The 17,138-nt window shown below is 37.8% G+C and overlaps 1 protein-coding gene across 4 annotated transcripts in view; it reads right to left on the reverse strand.

The window, feature by feature from the left end:
- SUGCT (succinyl-CoA:glutarate-CoA transferase) overlaps positions 1-17,138 on the reverse strand; it is a 691,493-nt gene that overhangs the window by 394,325 nt on the left and 280,030 nt on the right. For all 4 annotated transcript variants that reach the window (XM_012473534.3, XM_064366749.1, XM_064366747.1 and 1 more), the window contains one exon: positions 11,050-11,147. In XM_012473534.3, coding sequence (XP_012328957.2) covers positions 11,050-11,147 — 98 coding nt within the window. The remainder of the gene's footprint in view (positions 1-11,049; positions 11,148-17,138) is intronic.

Genomic DNA, 17,138 nt, shown 5'->3' on the forward strand with positions numbered 1-17,138 from the left:
CGATGAGCTGTGTGAATTGGGGAAAACATTAAACTAGAACTAAGGTAGGTACAGTCAGGCAATGGAAGCAGTGAGCAATATGCCAAAACTACTGCGGATTGTCCAGGTGAGGATGGCCAGAAGCAGCTGGTCAACAGGGAATGATCCAGAACACTAGACAGCTGGTGGAAATCAGGACTCAGCAGGGATGTCAGCTGTCAGCACTGGGAGAGAGGTGGAGTCGGCCCTTACTAGAAACATCAGTTGATGCAAGATCAAAGACAAGGAAGGTCCAGGCTGGAGAGTTAAAACTAAGAGGAGATAAGAATGGAACCCAAGTGGGCAAAGTAGTTGCAGAACAGAACTCAGTCTGATCCAAAGGCAAGCAGGAAATTGGGTGGGACAGGAATGAGTCAGGGAATCCAAGGAGCAAACCAGATTTGACTGAGTCAAACTCCAGATTCTCTATCCACTTCCAAAGTCAAGAGCGAAACAAGGTCAGCCAGAAACGTCTGGAGAGCTGTACCTTCCCCCTCCCAAAAAGGAAGGCCTTTAGTGTTGACTTGTGGAGTCTTCCACCATGTTTCAAGGGATCTCTGGCCCTTGATACTATTAATTCTAAGTTCTCACACTTAGGAAGGGGTTAAATTTGATGATATCCAAACTTCTATCTGGCTCCCCAAGTGTTTAGGACTCTAACATTCTACAAATCTAAAAATACACATTAAGTTCCAATGGAGAAATGAGGGTATTAAATGTTTTATCCAGGGAAACAAGAGTTTGCTGGACTCCCTCCCACCACCATCATCCCCTCTGTATGCAAACATATAAATATCCCACAACCACCACCTAATTCTTCCTCCTCCTAAAAGGTAGTGTGGAATGGTTTACAGCCCTCTTGGAAAAAAAAAAAAAAACTGAGATGACATTCCATTCCATCCTGACTCACTTAAAGACATCATTTGATTCTCAGTCACAAAGAATTCTCCTAGCAGGGTGGAAAAAGCCTTGGTCACGAGGAGATTGCCTGGAGTTGCAGTGGTTCCCTTTGCATTCTCTAAGACAAAGGGATGCTTTCCAGAGCTGTGTTTCTTTCTTTCTTTTACCCTCCAGGCTGATTTTATAGTAACAAAACACAGCCACTTAAATCTATCTCCAAATAATCAACATTCAGAAAATGTACCACATAAAATATAGACATTTTACAAGGGACCATCTATTAGCTGATAATGGCAGCACTGCCAAGGAATGTATAAGAAAACAAATGTGACCCTCACCAAACGTCAGATCCATTTATCCAAATTAGCCCCTCTACAGTGAATGCCATGATATTATTCAAAGAATTATGAGGGGTTGGGAAGAGGTTACAATAAACTAAATATGCAGGTTGAGGATACATATAAAGTTTATTAAATGCAGCCTCATAAGACGCTAATAGAAGTCAGAAAAATAATTTGGCAGAAGAGATTTTAAAATGTGATCATATGCGAAAAGAATAATAGACCGACAAAAAAGTTTCAGAGGGCGAAAACATACGTTTCTCTATGTATACTAAAAACATGTAGATATGGGAGAGTGGATGGTTGCCAAGTTGAGGGAGAGGTGGAATGCATCGGATTTAAAAGATGATTCCATAACCTCTCAGCCCTGGGCAAATGTGTCAGGAAGGGGATCTTCATCTCTGGGGCTCCTGGCTGCTCTCAGCTTCTCATTCTGTCCCTTTTCACTCACCTTAGGCAGCCAGTGTTTGGATTATTCCTCTATTTTGTCCACATTAAAATCTTAACTGAGGCAAAGATCTGGAAAGATGTAGGTACACTAAGGAATCAGAGTTCAAGCTTTAACCCTCCCTGTGCTGTTTGAAACTTAAGAGTGTACAAACTTTTAACCCACCCCCATTCCCCCACAAAATCTTTAATTGTAAAACCTCTGAAATCAGCAAACTATGTGTAAGGAAGAATTATCTTCCATGGAATAAAGGTTCCTTGCATCCCTTCTAATTTGTATTTTATAGGTAACCACTGATAAAAATCCTCCCTGTTCTCTAAGAAATCATGTGCTCAATAAAGCCTTCATGCAAATAAGTGAAATCCAATTAAGACTGTAATACATAATATCCCTTTATTGTTTAGTTTTAAAACAGTTCAAAGTATGAAAGGCAGGGTAGGGGCAGGAAGATAAGGTAGGCCAAAAAGGAAGGAGGGAGGAATAAGATGGAGATTTAGGAAAGGGGGAAAGGTCAAGGAAGATGACACAGATGTTAGAAATTAAACATGAGAAAATAGAAAATAAGGACATTACAGATATTACTTAACTAAAAGTCAACAGTTTTCAGAAAGGCTAGAGATACCAAATAAAACCGTGAAAAATGTACATATAAAAATGGCACAGGAGAAGTCATGGGTGTATTTTACTAAAGTGCTTAAAGATATGGGCTAAAGCTTTTCGTGGAGGCTATTAACACAGGGTAGCAATTAAGGAATACACAAAAGTGTTTCATTCTTTATGAAAATACAGACACAAATGCAATGAATAACTCAAGCGGAGTGTTCACAAATTCTAAATTCATTACCCACAATGCAGAACAAGTGTATCTTGAAAGGGAATAGAATATGGGCTATTAAGGCACTCTTTTAGTTTAAAAAAAAAAAAAGAAAGAAAATGAGCACTATTAATAGTCTTAATTAGAAAATTAGTACAAAGTAAAATGTATTCCTAAGTCTTATGAGCTATTTTTATTTTTTCAAAAAGTTGAACAAATTATTAATCCATCTAAAACAAGGCTATGCAAGCCAATGAAAATGTCATGCTTTGGTTTTGGTAGAATTAAATCACTACTAAAATACTAGTTATATCATCCTTATTAGGATGTCTGATTGGCAGTTAAAAATAACTTTCCTAAACATAGGTTGTGAAAGTTGATTCTTATAAGAATTACAGTTTGGCAGAAAAAAAAATCTCTTCAAAATGAGGTTCATGAATTTAAAGCTAATATAGAACTTGGTAAAGAAAACAATTGGGGAACTAAAGTTTACGATTTTCCAGGATTAAGATCTTCCTCAAATGGGTCCCCAAAAATAGAAAGAATGAATAATACCTAGTATTTGCTAGCACAACAGAGTAGCTACAGTAAAATATAATTTCATTGTACATTTTTTTAAAACTAAAAGAGTATAACTACTTGTTTGAGACACAAAGGATAAATGTGTAGGCTGATGGATACCTCCACTTACCCTGATGTGATTATTACACATTGCATGCCTGTATCAAAATATCTCAAGTTATCCATAAATTTATAGACTTACTATGTACTCCAAAATTTTTTAAATAATTTAAAAAAGATTTTCCTCAAATAGGCTGAGTACTGCTGCATGCTCAAACTGTGCTGACTGTTTTCATGCCTGTTCTGTTTTTTTAACTCTCTTTGTGATGTAGGTATTTTTATGTGTATGGTATCTAAGAATCTGAAGCTCAAGGCTCATCACTGAAAGACTAGGATCTCAAATTCAGATCTTCTGATATTCTATGACCATGATACAGGATCTCTAATTCATTCAAAGTCCTAATTTCCAGCTACCACTGCTCTTTTCTGTTTTGTAGGACCTGACATCATGGATCCTTGTTTTTTCCCTTTGGCCAATTCTGCCACACTTGGATACCTTTCCCATCATTGCTTCACATGTTCACTAACTGAGAGAACATTTACTGAGTGCTAAATAGGTGCTAGAAATAAAAATCCAAAAGATATATTCTCTGCCATAAGAAATTCACTATCTTGTCAAGGAGGAAGAGAAGTAAATGACTGATGACAGCTGAGTGGGGTAGATGCTATGATGCAGCAGCACAGGAGGGGCTGCTTAGAACAGACTAGCGAGGCTGGAAAAGCTCCTAAAACTTGTGCTTATTTTAAAGGACTGTTAGCAGGTAGTAGTGAGATGAAGAAACTCCATCATTGCAGTGTCAAGTAATGAGCATGCGGGGAAACATGGAGGACTGAAAGACCAGACCACATTAAAAGTAGTAGCACATGGCTCTGTATGGCCCCAGCAAGGCCGACAAGGTGGGAGGTGCATGTGTTCAGGTAAAATGGTTTGAATGTTATTCTTCAAGCTATAGAAGCCAGGCACGGTGACTCAGCCCTGTAATCCCAGCACTTCAGGAGGCTACAGCAGGAGGATTATCTGAGGCTAAGAGTTCAAGACCAGTCAAAGCAACAAAGGGAGACTCCCCCACCCCACCAGCCATCTTTAACAAAAAATTATATTTTAAATTAGGCAGGAATGGTGGCATGCACCTGTAGTCCTAGCTACTTGGGAGACTGAAGCAGGAAGATTACTTGAGCCCAGGAATTAAAGGCTAAAGTGAACTATGATTACGCTACTGCACTCTAGCCTGGGTGACAGAGTGAGACCTTGACTCAAAAAAAATACTTTTTTCTGAAAGCCGTAGAGAGCCCCAGAAAGGCTATATTCCTAAATGATCATATTGGCTTAATAGTACCCAGACGTCAGTTGTCTATATTGACATTCAGTGTAGGGACCTTTGAAGTTACAATCGCTCCATCAAGAGCCAGCAAATGTTCCAGGTCCAACTCTCCAATATTTTTTGTATAAATCTAAATAATTTGATATTAAATTTTGAAAATGATCAAATTAGAGGAAAGCCACTAATAAACTTTTGTGTGTGTGTGTGTGTGTGTGTGTGTGTGTGTGTGTGTGTGTGTGAGACAGAGTCTTCTTGCTCTGTTGCCCAGGCTGGAGTGCAGTGGCATGATCTTGGCTCACTGCAGCCTCTGCCTCCCAGATTCAAGCGATTTTCCTGTCTCAGCCTCCTGAGGCATGTGCCACCACACCCAGCTAATTTTTGTATTTTTAGTAGAGACAGGGTTTCACCATGTTAGCCAGGCTGGTCTGGAACTCCTGACCTCAGGTGATCTGCCCGCCTCAGCCTCCCAGAGTGCCAGGATTACAGGTATGAACCACCACACCTGGCCAGCCCCCATGCCAGGCCTAAACTCTTGATTCAATTCAACAAATATTTATTTGGCACCTCTGTTAAAAGGCCTTGATATAGGGCATTTAACTTCACAATGCAGTAAACTCTTAAAATAAGTAAAGAGACAATTATATATCAAAAACTAAATCTAAGAACAAAACCAAATCATTTAAAACCAAAAATGTTTATTTTACTAAAGAAATTGCCACAGTATTTTAAAAGGCAAACTCATCTAATACTGTTATTTTTATTTATGATGACATAATGTAAACAACTTTTTACAAATGCCTTCACTAGGACTAAACTGACATATACTTGCTTTACCTGTGTAACATTTTTCCAAAAGCAGTTTGAAAATTGTCATCTGCATCTCTCCAAACTACAGATAGTCCTTAACTTGTGATGGTGTTATGTCCCAATAAAACTATCAATAAATTGTAAATATCGTAAGTCAAAAATGCATTTAATATACCTAACCTACCAAACTGACAGCTGCAGTTCACTGCCACCATACAGCATCACAGCAGAGTATTATACTGCATATATGGCTACCCTGGAAAAAGATCCAAACTCACAGTATGGTTTCTTTCCCAGAGTAGCTGGGTCTATAGGCACATGCCACCAGGTTTTAATTTTAATTTTTGGAGAGATAGGGTGTTGCTATGTTGTCCAGGCTCACAGTATAGTTTCTAATGAATGTGTATCACTTAAGCACATGGTAAATTTAAAAAATTGTAAGTCAAACAAAATTGTTAAGTTGGGGACCATATGTACTTTTTTTCTTCTCCCATGATTTTATTTTTATGCTATAAAAGTACACTCACATCAATATTTCCTTCTTGAACTTTTCCTTTACCTGCCTAATTCTGTTTGTACTTTAGGATTTATCTTAGATGGCACCATCTCCAGGAAGCCTTCCCTGACTTCCCAGATTGAAGGATTTGCCCCTTCTCTGGGCTCCCCAGCACACTGTGCATATGATTACCCTGGTATTTACCACACGCTACTAAAATCAATGCTTTCTGTGTTTATTTTCCTAATTACACCATGAACTCCTTAAGAGCCCAGGCCTCGTTTTTCAGCTCTGTATCTGCAGACGAGGGTAAACAGTCAGTGGTCAATAAATGTTGGTGAAGAGAGGAAGAGAGAGGGAATAAAATAAATTTTATGTCTATTTTCTCAATCAATTCTCTTCTCCTTCATCCTCATTTCATGTCTTCCTATTATTTCTCCCCTAACACTAATACATCATCTTATTCCTTCTCTTCCTAGTTTCAATTCACAACTTGCAATATCTCTCTTGAGGTCCTAACTATTGTAAAAATGCTGATCTGGTGTGTGAGTAGCAAAGGTTTAAGAGTTGGTTGCTCCTTAGTGCTGCAAAGAAGGGGATTGTTTTATCTGGCGCTGGATTAGTCTCCATTATATCTCCTCTTCTGTTTTAGCTAGGGATTTTTAACGTGATTGAGTTTTACCTAGTTTTCAATGTTAGCAGCTGGGTAAACATACTTTCTGCAACACCCTGGATAAAATGGCAAACTCCAGGGGAAAGTCTTTTACCTTTAGATTAATAAAAAAGACTTGCTCACAACCCTGGTTGGGGAATAGTAACACCTGAGAGCATTTGAGGGGAATTGTGTGTGCTGGCTGTGGAAAATGCAGCTGATGACCAAAACAGGCAGCTGCCGTCCTGAGTGAGGCTGACCGCCCTGAGAGAGTAGCTTCAAACTGTACTTAGCAAGAATAACAGAGAAGTGAAGTAAGTGACTGACAACTCTGGTAGATACTTCCAAAAAAGCCTGTACTTTTCATAGGAGAATCACTTGATTCTAAAAAATATAAATGAATGCTTACAAGAGACAGGGAGGGGAGTATTCAAAAATTGCTCAGGGAAGATACTTTGGAAAGAAGATTTTGAAATACAATAGGAAATTCATGTGTATATTTAGAAGAGCCAACTTTGTAAAAATCCATAAGTGCTTCTGTTTTCACTGTCTTCAAACTGGGTGTAAAGGATAAGAGACCTGTTTAAAATACAGTGAGTTCATCATTCCTAGAGTTTGTTTTTAAAGTTATCTGCTATGCAAATTCACTCATGAATCCGTCCACATATTTACATGTTTTAAAGATTTTTCTAAAATAAAAATATCAGGCAAGGAAAGTGTCTGTAAGTATTAATAAAACATGCTTGTGATGTAAGGTTTAGTAGAAGACAACAGGCAAAAACATGATAGACTAATATGCTAAAGTCGATTACCTGTGAGTGGCTACTGTTACTAAAAATATGTTTTTACTATGGAAATGACTTGCAAACCACATTTAAAAAACTAGAGCATGTATATCAACATATTGAAAAAATACAATAAATGAGTAACAGGAACAGCCTATAGCTGCAATACTTTTGTAAAAGTGGTTATTATAAAAAATATGGAAAACTAACTTCTTAGGAGCACCAAAACAAATGTTTTAAGGAAGAGTTCAAAAACCACCACCATCCAAAAGAAGTATGTCTTCTAAAAAGTCTGCAATGGTTACCAAATGAAAATTCAGGAGGGCAGGGATTTTTGACTGTATTTTACTGCTATATTCCTAGTGCTCAGAACAGTTCATGGCACATAGTAGGTGTTTGATAAATGCTTGTTGAATAAGTGAGAGACTGAATATATGGAGAAGAAGCATAGATCATTTCAATCTGGCCCTCTGGTCTCTCCAGGTGAGAAACGGGTTCTTCCTGACTCCATGTTGCTGGAATGTTTTACCTCTCCTCTACTAGTTAGAACACTCCCTTGAGACTCTCTCTTCAGGTTAGAAAGAATAAAGAATTGCTAATAAGCAAATCCATTTTATGCCCTCCTCCAAAAAAATTCTTTATTTCACAAGTTTAAGAAACAACTTTGTTATAAAGGCTTTCATGATTTCACAACATGATCTGCCTGCCATGGGCCCTCACTTTCTCTGAACCAACCTAACACCCCTCTTCTCTTGCTCTCTCAGATCCAAGCACACTGTCCTCTGAGTTACTCCATAAACTCTGCATGGAATGCATCTCCCAGATGTCTGCCAGCCTCCCTCAGACATTTTCTCTCATTTCTTGCAGGCTTCTGCTCAAATGTCACTTTCACAGAGAAGCCCTCTCTGACCAGGCTAAAGGAAAAAGCCAGCTTCACACTCAACTTCTGGCATTCTTTCTTGTCCTGGCCCGCATTATTTTTCATGGATATGCTTTGTCTATGCCTACTACACAGTAAGTGCTCAATAAATATTTCTTGAGCACATAAACAAACAAGAACACAGTCATATTTCATGTGCCACTTCAGAGAGGCAATATAAGAGATGGAAAATGTGTGGACTTTTGAATCCCATTTCTAACTATTCACTATGTGCCTCACCTGGAGACCACCTCCCTGACTGTCAGAATTTTCATATCAAGTGGGAATAATAACACTTATCGGGCATGTACTTGGCACCCACCAAAGGTTAGTTCCACTCCCTCCTTTCTCCCTGGTTCCTTTTTGTGGCTGTGAGCTAATGTAACACTGTCATTATGAAACAAAGTGACTGCAGGTTCTGAGGTGGCTGTACAATGAGTGTGCTGAGCAAGATGAGAATGCTGAGCAGGCCCTGGAGCAGTATCATTCATAATGACAACTAACATTGATTGTGCTTCTGTTTGACAACTGATAAGGCATGAAAAGGACAACCTTCTTTCCTAAAGGTGTCATCATCTGACTGGGAACAGAGGGTTCTTGAACTGGCCTTGAAGCATGACTAAGTTTCAGAATAGTGGTAATTCTGAGAAGCATTTCAGAGAGGAAACTAAGCCAATTGGGAGGGTGGCTATAGCAGGGGCTTTCTTCGGAAACACGTTAGAAGAGTGGACAGGAAAGATGATGTCAGATTATGGAAGACCTCGCATGCCAGACTGAAGGCTAGGTCTAATCCTGTAATCTATGGAGCACCACTAACATTTTTGAATACTGGAAAACATAGAATCATATAATGAAAATGACAAATTTTAAAGAACCCACAGACTTTTCTCAAAGCTAAGCACTAAGCAGTATTAATGATTCCAGAGCTATTTAGAAAAATAAATGATAAGCTTATAAACTGAAGTGAATCAATATTCTAATTCTAATTTTCCCAGGTCATCACTATTTGAACCACCATGGAGGAGAAGAGACATGTGCTAGAAGAGACTTGGAGAACTGCAACCTATAAGAAAGTACCATAAAATGTCAGCGCACTAGCAGAAGACAGCATAAATGTAGGCTCCAAGCAGCCAAGGGACCTATCTGTGGTTTGTGTTTTAAGAGCAGTACCAATGATTATGTGACCTCCTTATAAAATTTCCTCTTCTAGGACTATACCCCGTCTCTTCCTTACATGTTGATTCCTTACTTGTTGTTCAGTTTGAATAAATATGTAACAATCTTATGGATACCAAAATGCTGAAACTTCTGTGTATAAAAGAATAGAAAGAAGAAGGTTGCAGATTATTTCATTCACCTCAAAGGAGGAAAATGGAAATGAATATGTTACAGATGATACTAAAAGTCGTTCCACAGTTGAATTCTGTAAAAGAATTTAGTAAGGAATAAAAGTTTTAACACATAGGAAACCTACCCTACCTAGGTATCGTATTTTTCTTGGGATCTCTTCTCACAGCATGGACATGATTTATTCAGATTATCAAAGAGCTTCTGATAAGGTTCTCACAAGTGTCTATTATTGAAACTTGGTAAACATGGTGTGAAAGGAAAAGTTTTATCAATTAATTAAATGAATTTCAAATGCTTGAGAGGCAAAGAGGCAAAAAGTAGAAATAAATGGGCAATTCTCATGTGGAGAAAGGTTAATCATTGAGGGCTCTGGGGCTTTGCGGTAGAATCAGAGTTATATTTAACTAGACCAGGAAAGGGCACCCAGTTCTCCTTCCCCGATTCTGTGTCTATCAGTCCAACACACACAGCCCCTATTGATGTGAACAACATTTGGCACATGGACAAGATACAGGCAATATTTAAAATACAAAAGTGTTTAAAGTTACAAAAGTATTTAAAATCCAGGAAAGAGAAAATAGATAAATGTTGACTCAGATATTCCTGCAGACATCCCCAAATACAAACACACAGAAATAAAAACAACAATAGCAGAATTTTAGTTCTTAAAACTTTGATGTGTACTACATAGAAACACATGGGCCTTTTCAAAAGACTAGATACGGTATTTGAACAAAATTGCCTAATTTATTGGCATGATGAGAGCAAATTTTCAATATAAAAGAAAAGTTAATGTGGGCATTTAGATCTACAAAAGCCACAAAGCCTATTTGTACATATTGAGAAGACATGTAAAGGCAAACAAACAGTGAAAGTGACATGAAACAGTAAGAATAATTACTTTTTTTCAGACAAATGTGAAAAAATGGTACAGGTATTACAAAAGAATAACCTGACATTAATGGAAAAAATTGGAAATCAAATAATGTACTTAATTAACATTAATCTTTTATGACCCATAACTCAATGTGGCATTTGCAATGATCCAGAAATAACATCATGATTCACAGGAATGGCTCAGAAATGCAAACCAACTCTTGATTTCACCTCTCTTTGCCTTGTTTTCCTTACACGTAAAATGGAAATAACAGAACTTACTTCACAGGATGAGTATGAGGATTAAATTAGATAACGTATCTAAAGCATTTAACCCAGTGAAAGTATGAAATAATGTTAAATTATTACTGTTATTGGTGGTGGTGTTGTATTTATGATATACTAAACCCAAACAGCTACAGGACACAGAGAAACAACCTAATTCGAGACATGGTGACTTTCTTATTTATATCATTGTTATTACTCAGTATGTAACAAATCATATAAAATGTGTTCAAGTGCTTCTAAACAAACAAACAAAATACCCACAGCTTTAAAATCTCTCCACTAGCCAGTTTTGTAAAATGGAAGAGAATTACAAATTGATCTCAAATAAGCCAAGAATAAATCTAACAAAACACCAGATAAATGCTTATCACATACTAATTCTTAAATGGATGAATACAAGATCCAAACTTACCTTTCAGATAATATTTTAATAAGCTCTTTTCTATTCTGTACCCGAAGGTGGTTAGTTTTATACTTGGAGTCATCAATCAGCTCAGGCAAATCCAAGATCTAAAAGAGAAACACAATTTTCAAGTATAAGACATAAGTTATTCTTGTACCTGCCTGTAGGTGCTAGTTTTCAGGTCCTATCTCTCCCTTCTCAAGAACATTCTTTGCTGGTCTTTATGCTTCTCAACAAGGACATGTAGAGGAAACAAACACACAATTAGGATAGATCATGCTGCTGAAAGGGTTTGTCATTCTAAGAGGCTTTTACTACATTTAAGCAAATATTCTTACACACAGGAGAGCAGCAAAAGACCCCCATAAGTCTTATGCTAAATATGAGAACATAGGAAACATGTTATCTGATCCCCACAGAAAAAGTTTTGCTTGGAGGACACAGGGAGAGAGATGCTAACTTGGGTAAAATGGACCAAATTCTAAAAACCAATATCTTAAGTGCATGTCTGCCCGCATCTTATACACGGTCAACGTGCACCTTGTAGATATATTCACTTACTTACTCCACATATAAATAAAATACTGTGATCTTCCAGGTTGTCCTATGCAGAATGTTCTAAAAGGTGCTAAAATAAAGTAAAAGCAAATACATTTGCCCAAATTCTCATCATTTAAACAATAGCAAATTAAAAGATTTTCTTCCTATAGAAGCATGACTATTTTTTATTAATGTATCTACCTGAGGCAATACCAACTAGAAATGTTTTTATAGACTTCCTCTTTTGCTCCTCCTCAATAAAAGGGAAAATCTATCTTGCAAGTCCCTTTGGACAACGTTCAACATTAACAAGACCATAATGAAAGTACCAAGTGGATTTAGAATGGAAAAGTTGTAAAAGACTGTAGAGGCAGTGCTTGGCAGTTGCGTTGGAAAGTCAGAAGGAGCATTTACAGCCTGGGGGCAGGCCATGCAGCCTACAGCAAGCTTCATTGCCTTTATTAATGTATTTGCTTTCAATATAAATATCTAATGATTTCATTTATTTCCCACAGTCTAAACAAAATCAATCTATTAATCATCTTACAAAGGACAGAGAAGTGAAGAAGATTCCCCAGAGTAAAGAGACCATCTCAGTGATGTAATTTCTCTTTCACATGTTCCACTTATTCATTTCCTTTAGGAATAATAAAGACAGCATTATTCTCCCAGATTTTAAAAAGCAACACCACTTACAGCACCCTGTCTAGAAACCTCCCTCTCATGACACCTGATCCAAGAATTGGCCTCATGCCCTATCCAGCATTTAGACACCCTCTTTCCCTAGGAGTGAATAAGTCATTTCAAGGAAAAAACAAATGTCATCAATAAGTCACAGGTTAAATTTATAAACTTGGCCTCACCTAAAAAGCACCATCAGCAACAAAAGATTACACAGTGACCACATTCAAGGGTAACTGAAATGCCTGTGTGTCCTCTGTATTTGACTTATTGGACCTCTTTTCTGTTTCAAAGATGGTGTGAAATTGTTGGCCAAAGTAATTATCCTTCCATCTTCAGCTATGGCAGCTAACATTCAAAATGTTTCTAGAGAGACAGCTTCAAGGACTGTGATCGTAACTATTACTTTGGAGCCTAAAAAAGAGTGCTGCCTGGGATAAAACAAAACAATGTAGATGAAAGTGCTTGACATATTAAACACTAAATAATTGTGAAGTATTCCAACTAGGTACTGTTTCCCCCAAAAGAAATGTTTTGTTTTGGTTTGGTTTGCTTTTTGAGATGGAGTCTCACTCTGTTACCCAGGCTGGAATGCAGTGGCATGATCTCGGCTGACTGCAACTTCCGCCTCCTGGGTTCAATCGATTCACCTGCTTCAACCTCCTGAGTAGCTGGGACTACAGGCATGCGTGCACCACCGCATCTGGCTAATTTTTTTGTATTTTTAGTAGAGGCGGGGTTTCACCGTGTTGGTCAGGCTAGTCTCGAACTCCTGACCTCAAATGATCCACCCACCTCAGCCTCCCAAAGTGCCAGGATTACAGGCATGAGCCACTGAGCCTGGCCAGAAAGTTTTTAAAAGCATATATTGGTTCAAAAAAGAAAGGAGGGAGGGCTCTGCAAAAAAAAAAATAAAGAGACATTGGCAAAAATGAAAAAAAAAGAAAATAAAAAAATGCCATTTAATGGAGTGGCACACATTTTCTAAAAAGAGGAAAAGAGAAAAAAAAAAATGAAGATCCATGATAATAAAAACTGTCAGTGTTTTAACACGCCTGTCATCTAATGTTCCCCTTACAGCAAAAAACAAAATCCTTAAGATAGCCTGAAAGGTTCTACACGATATGGCACTATTACCTCGCTAACATCACCTCTTACCATGCTCTCCTCCCTTGCTCTTTGCTGCAGCCATTTCATCTTCTTGCTGGATCAGGAACATGTCTATTTCACTTCAGCCTCAGGAGTTTAAAAATAGCTATTCTTCTGCTTGGAACATCTTCCACCAGACATCTAGTTAGCTAGCTCCTTCTTTCCTTCCATTGAGTCTGCTCAAATTCAACTTCTTTTATATATATATATATATTATTGCATTTTAGGTTGTGAGGAACATGTGAACATACAAGATTGTTGCATAGGTATATACATGGCAATGTGGTTTGCTGTCTTCCTCCCCATCACCTATATCTGACATTTCTCCCCATGTTATCCCTCCCCAACTCCCCACCCCTCACTGTCCCTCCCCTAGTTCCCCCCAACAGACCCCAGTGTGTGATGCTCCCCTCCCTGTGTCCATGTGTTCTCATTGTTCAACATCCACCTGTGAGTGAGAACATGCAGTGTTTGGTTTTCTGTTCTTGTGTCAGTTTGCTGAGTGATGGTTTCCAGGTTCATCCATGTCCCTACAAAGGACACGAATTCATCGTTTTTTATGGCTGCATAGTATTCTTTGGTGTATATGTGCCACATTTTCCCTGTCCAGTCTATCATTGATGGGCATTTGGGTTGGTTCCAAATCTTTGCTATTGTAAACAGTACTGCAGTGAACATTTGTGTGCATGTGTCTTTATAAGAGAACGATTTATAATCCTTTGGATATATACCCAGTAATGGGATTGCTGGGTCAAATGGAATTTCTATTTCTAGGTCCTTGAGGAATTGCCACACTGTCTTCCACAATGGTTGAACTAATTTACACTCCCACCAACAGTGTAAAAGTGTTCCTATTTCTCCACATCCTCTCCAGCATCTGTCGTCTCCAGATTTTTTAATGATCGCCATTCTAACTGGTGTGAGATGGTATCTCAATGTGGTTTTGATTTGCGTTTCTCTAATGCCTAGTGATGATGAGCATTTTTTCATATGTTTGTTGGCCTCATATATGTCTTCTTTTGTAAAGTGTCTGTTCATATCCTTCGCCCACTTTTGAATGGGCTTGTTTGTTTTTTCTTGTAAATCTGTTTTAGTTCTTTGTAGATTCTGGATATTAGCCCTTTGTCAGATGGGTGGATTGAAAAGAATTTTTCCTATTCTATTGGTAGCTGATTCACTCTAATGATTGTTTCTTTTGCTGTGCAGAAGCTCTGGAGTTTAATTAGGTCCCACTCTTGGGCTTTTGTTGCCAATGCTTTTGGTGTTTTAGTCATGAAGTCCTTGCCTATGCCTATGTCCTGAATGGTTTTGCCTAGGTTTTCTTCTAGGGTTTTTATCGTGTTAGGTCTTATGTTTAAGTCTTTAATCCGTCTGGAGTTAATTTTAGTGTAAAGTGTTGGAAGGGGTCCAGTTTCTGCTTTCTGCACATGGCTAGCCAGTTTTCCCAACACCATTTATTAAACAAGGAATCATTTCCCCATTGCTTGTTTTTGTGAGGTTTGTCAAAGATCAGACAGTTGTAGATGTGTGGTGGTGCCTCCGACGCCTCTGTTCTGTTCCATTGGTCTCTATCTCTGTTTTGGTACCAGTACTATGCTGTTTTGATTACTGTAGCCTTGTAGTATAGTTTGAAGTCAGGTAGTATGATGCCTCCAGCTTTGTTCTTTTTACTTAGAATTGACTTGGCTCTATGGGCTCTCTTTTGGTTCCATATGAAGTTTAAGGTGGTTTTTTCCAGTTCTGTGAAGAAGGTCATTGGTAGCTTGATAGGGATAGCGTTGAATGTATAAATTACTTTGGGCAGTATGTCCATTTTCACGATATTGATTCTTCCTAACCATGAGCATGGAATGTTTCTCCAACTGTTTGTGTCCTCTCTTATTTTGTTGAGCAGTGGTTTGTAGTTCTCCTTGAAGAGGTTGACTGGATAAACAATGAAATGAAGGCAGAAATAAAGATGTTCTTTGAAACCAATGAGAATGAAGACACAACATACCAGAATCTCTGGGACACATTTAAAGCAGTGTCTAAAGGAAAATACAGAGCAATAAATGCCCACAGGAGAAGCAAGGAAATATCTAAAATTGAACTTCTTAATGCAACTACCCTGATTACCCTATCCCCATCACAAGCCACCCCACCCCACACAACACTGACTCCCCTGATTCCCTCTTCCCTTGCCCAGTTTTCCCATAATATTTATCACCTAACATACTTATTATGTTTATTACTTCTTATCTGCCTGCCCTGCTAGAATGTAAGCTTCACAAGGTCAAAGTATTTTGAATGTTTTGTTCACTGGTATAGCCCAAATGCTGATAACATATTCTTCAACTGACAAGCTCATAGATAAACAATGTGAAAACTTTGAGGTATATGATATTTCAGACATTATTCTATGCCTATGCCTTATTCCATTATGTCTAAAATCACTTTTTAGTTGCAGCCAGGCATGGTGGCTCACACCTATAATCCCAGCACTTTGGGAGGCCAAGGCAGGTGGATCACCTCAGGTCAAGAGTTCGAGATCAATGTGGCCAACATGGTGAAACCCATCTCTACTAAAAATACAAAAATTAGCCAGCATGATGGTGGGCACCTATAATCCCAGATACAAAGGAGGCTGAGACACAAGAATCACTTGAACCCAGGAGTCAGAGGTTGCAGCAAGCCGAAATCATGCCACTGCACTCCCACCTGAGCAACAGAGTGAGACTCCCTCTCAAAAATAAATAAATAAATAAATAAAAATAAATGTAGTTGCTTCTTAAAAGTGATATGGCCTTTTGAAAGAGCTGTTTGTCAGGAGGAAATTAGGAAAAGTTGTCATTGCCTGTAAGTCATAATGTTCATACACACTGCCATCGCTTTATGTGCATTATTGATACAACACATGTTAAGTTCAATTGCAATTTAAAATGGCAGCCAGTATAACAGAAAATTTGATAACTCAGTACTGAAATAAAAGGTCTTTTCATATGCAGGAAGATGCAGAAACAGAATCACTTGTAGTATAAGAACTACTGGAATCTAGTTTTTAAATAAAGGAAAAGGCAACATCTCTTGTGAAATGTGAGGTTTCACAATTTCTCTACAAATTCAGATCATCTGATATTCCCTCTGCCAGTACAAATGTTAAATAAGTACTTGCACAATAATTTGTTGCAAACAAGTTTTCTGAGATGACAAAAACTGATCCATAGTTAATATAGCCCCACTCCAGTTTTCTTTTCATTAGTGTTTGCCTCTTTTGTTTGTGTTTGTATATTTTTCCATCATCTTAGTTTAACAGTATCATTATATTTGAAGTGAATTTCAAATATGAATTGGCCAGCAAAAAGTTGGGTCATTTTTTTTCCTGACAACTTTTGTCTTTTAATTCTTGTGTTTAGACTATTCACATTTAATGTTATTGATATTTTTGAATGACTTAGATCTATCAGTTTATTCTTTTTTTTCTGTTTATTCCTCTGTTTTCCTTTCTGGTCTTCTTTAGAGTTGTTACTATTACATTTACCTATTTTGATTTTGGCTCTATTTTTGCGTAGATGTTTAATGACTGCTTAAGGGATCATAATGCATATACTTTTAACATTGTAGTTATAATCAAAATTTTACCACTTCAAGTGGAATATAGCAAACTCACTACAATATAGGTCCCTTTACTCTCCCCATTTTATGTTGCATATATCTGTATGTTGAATCTATGTGCACTGAAAATCCCATCA

Source organism: Aotus nancymaae, unplaced genomic scaffold (genome assembly GCF_030222135.1).
Source record: "Aotus nancymaae isolate 86718 unplaced genomic scaffold, 86718_ANA_hifiasm-v0.15.2.pri h1tg000065l, whole genome shotgun sequence".
Lineage (NCBI taxonomy): Eukaryota > Metazoa > Chordata > Mammalia > Primates > Aotidae > Aotus > Aotus nancymaae.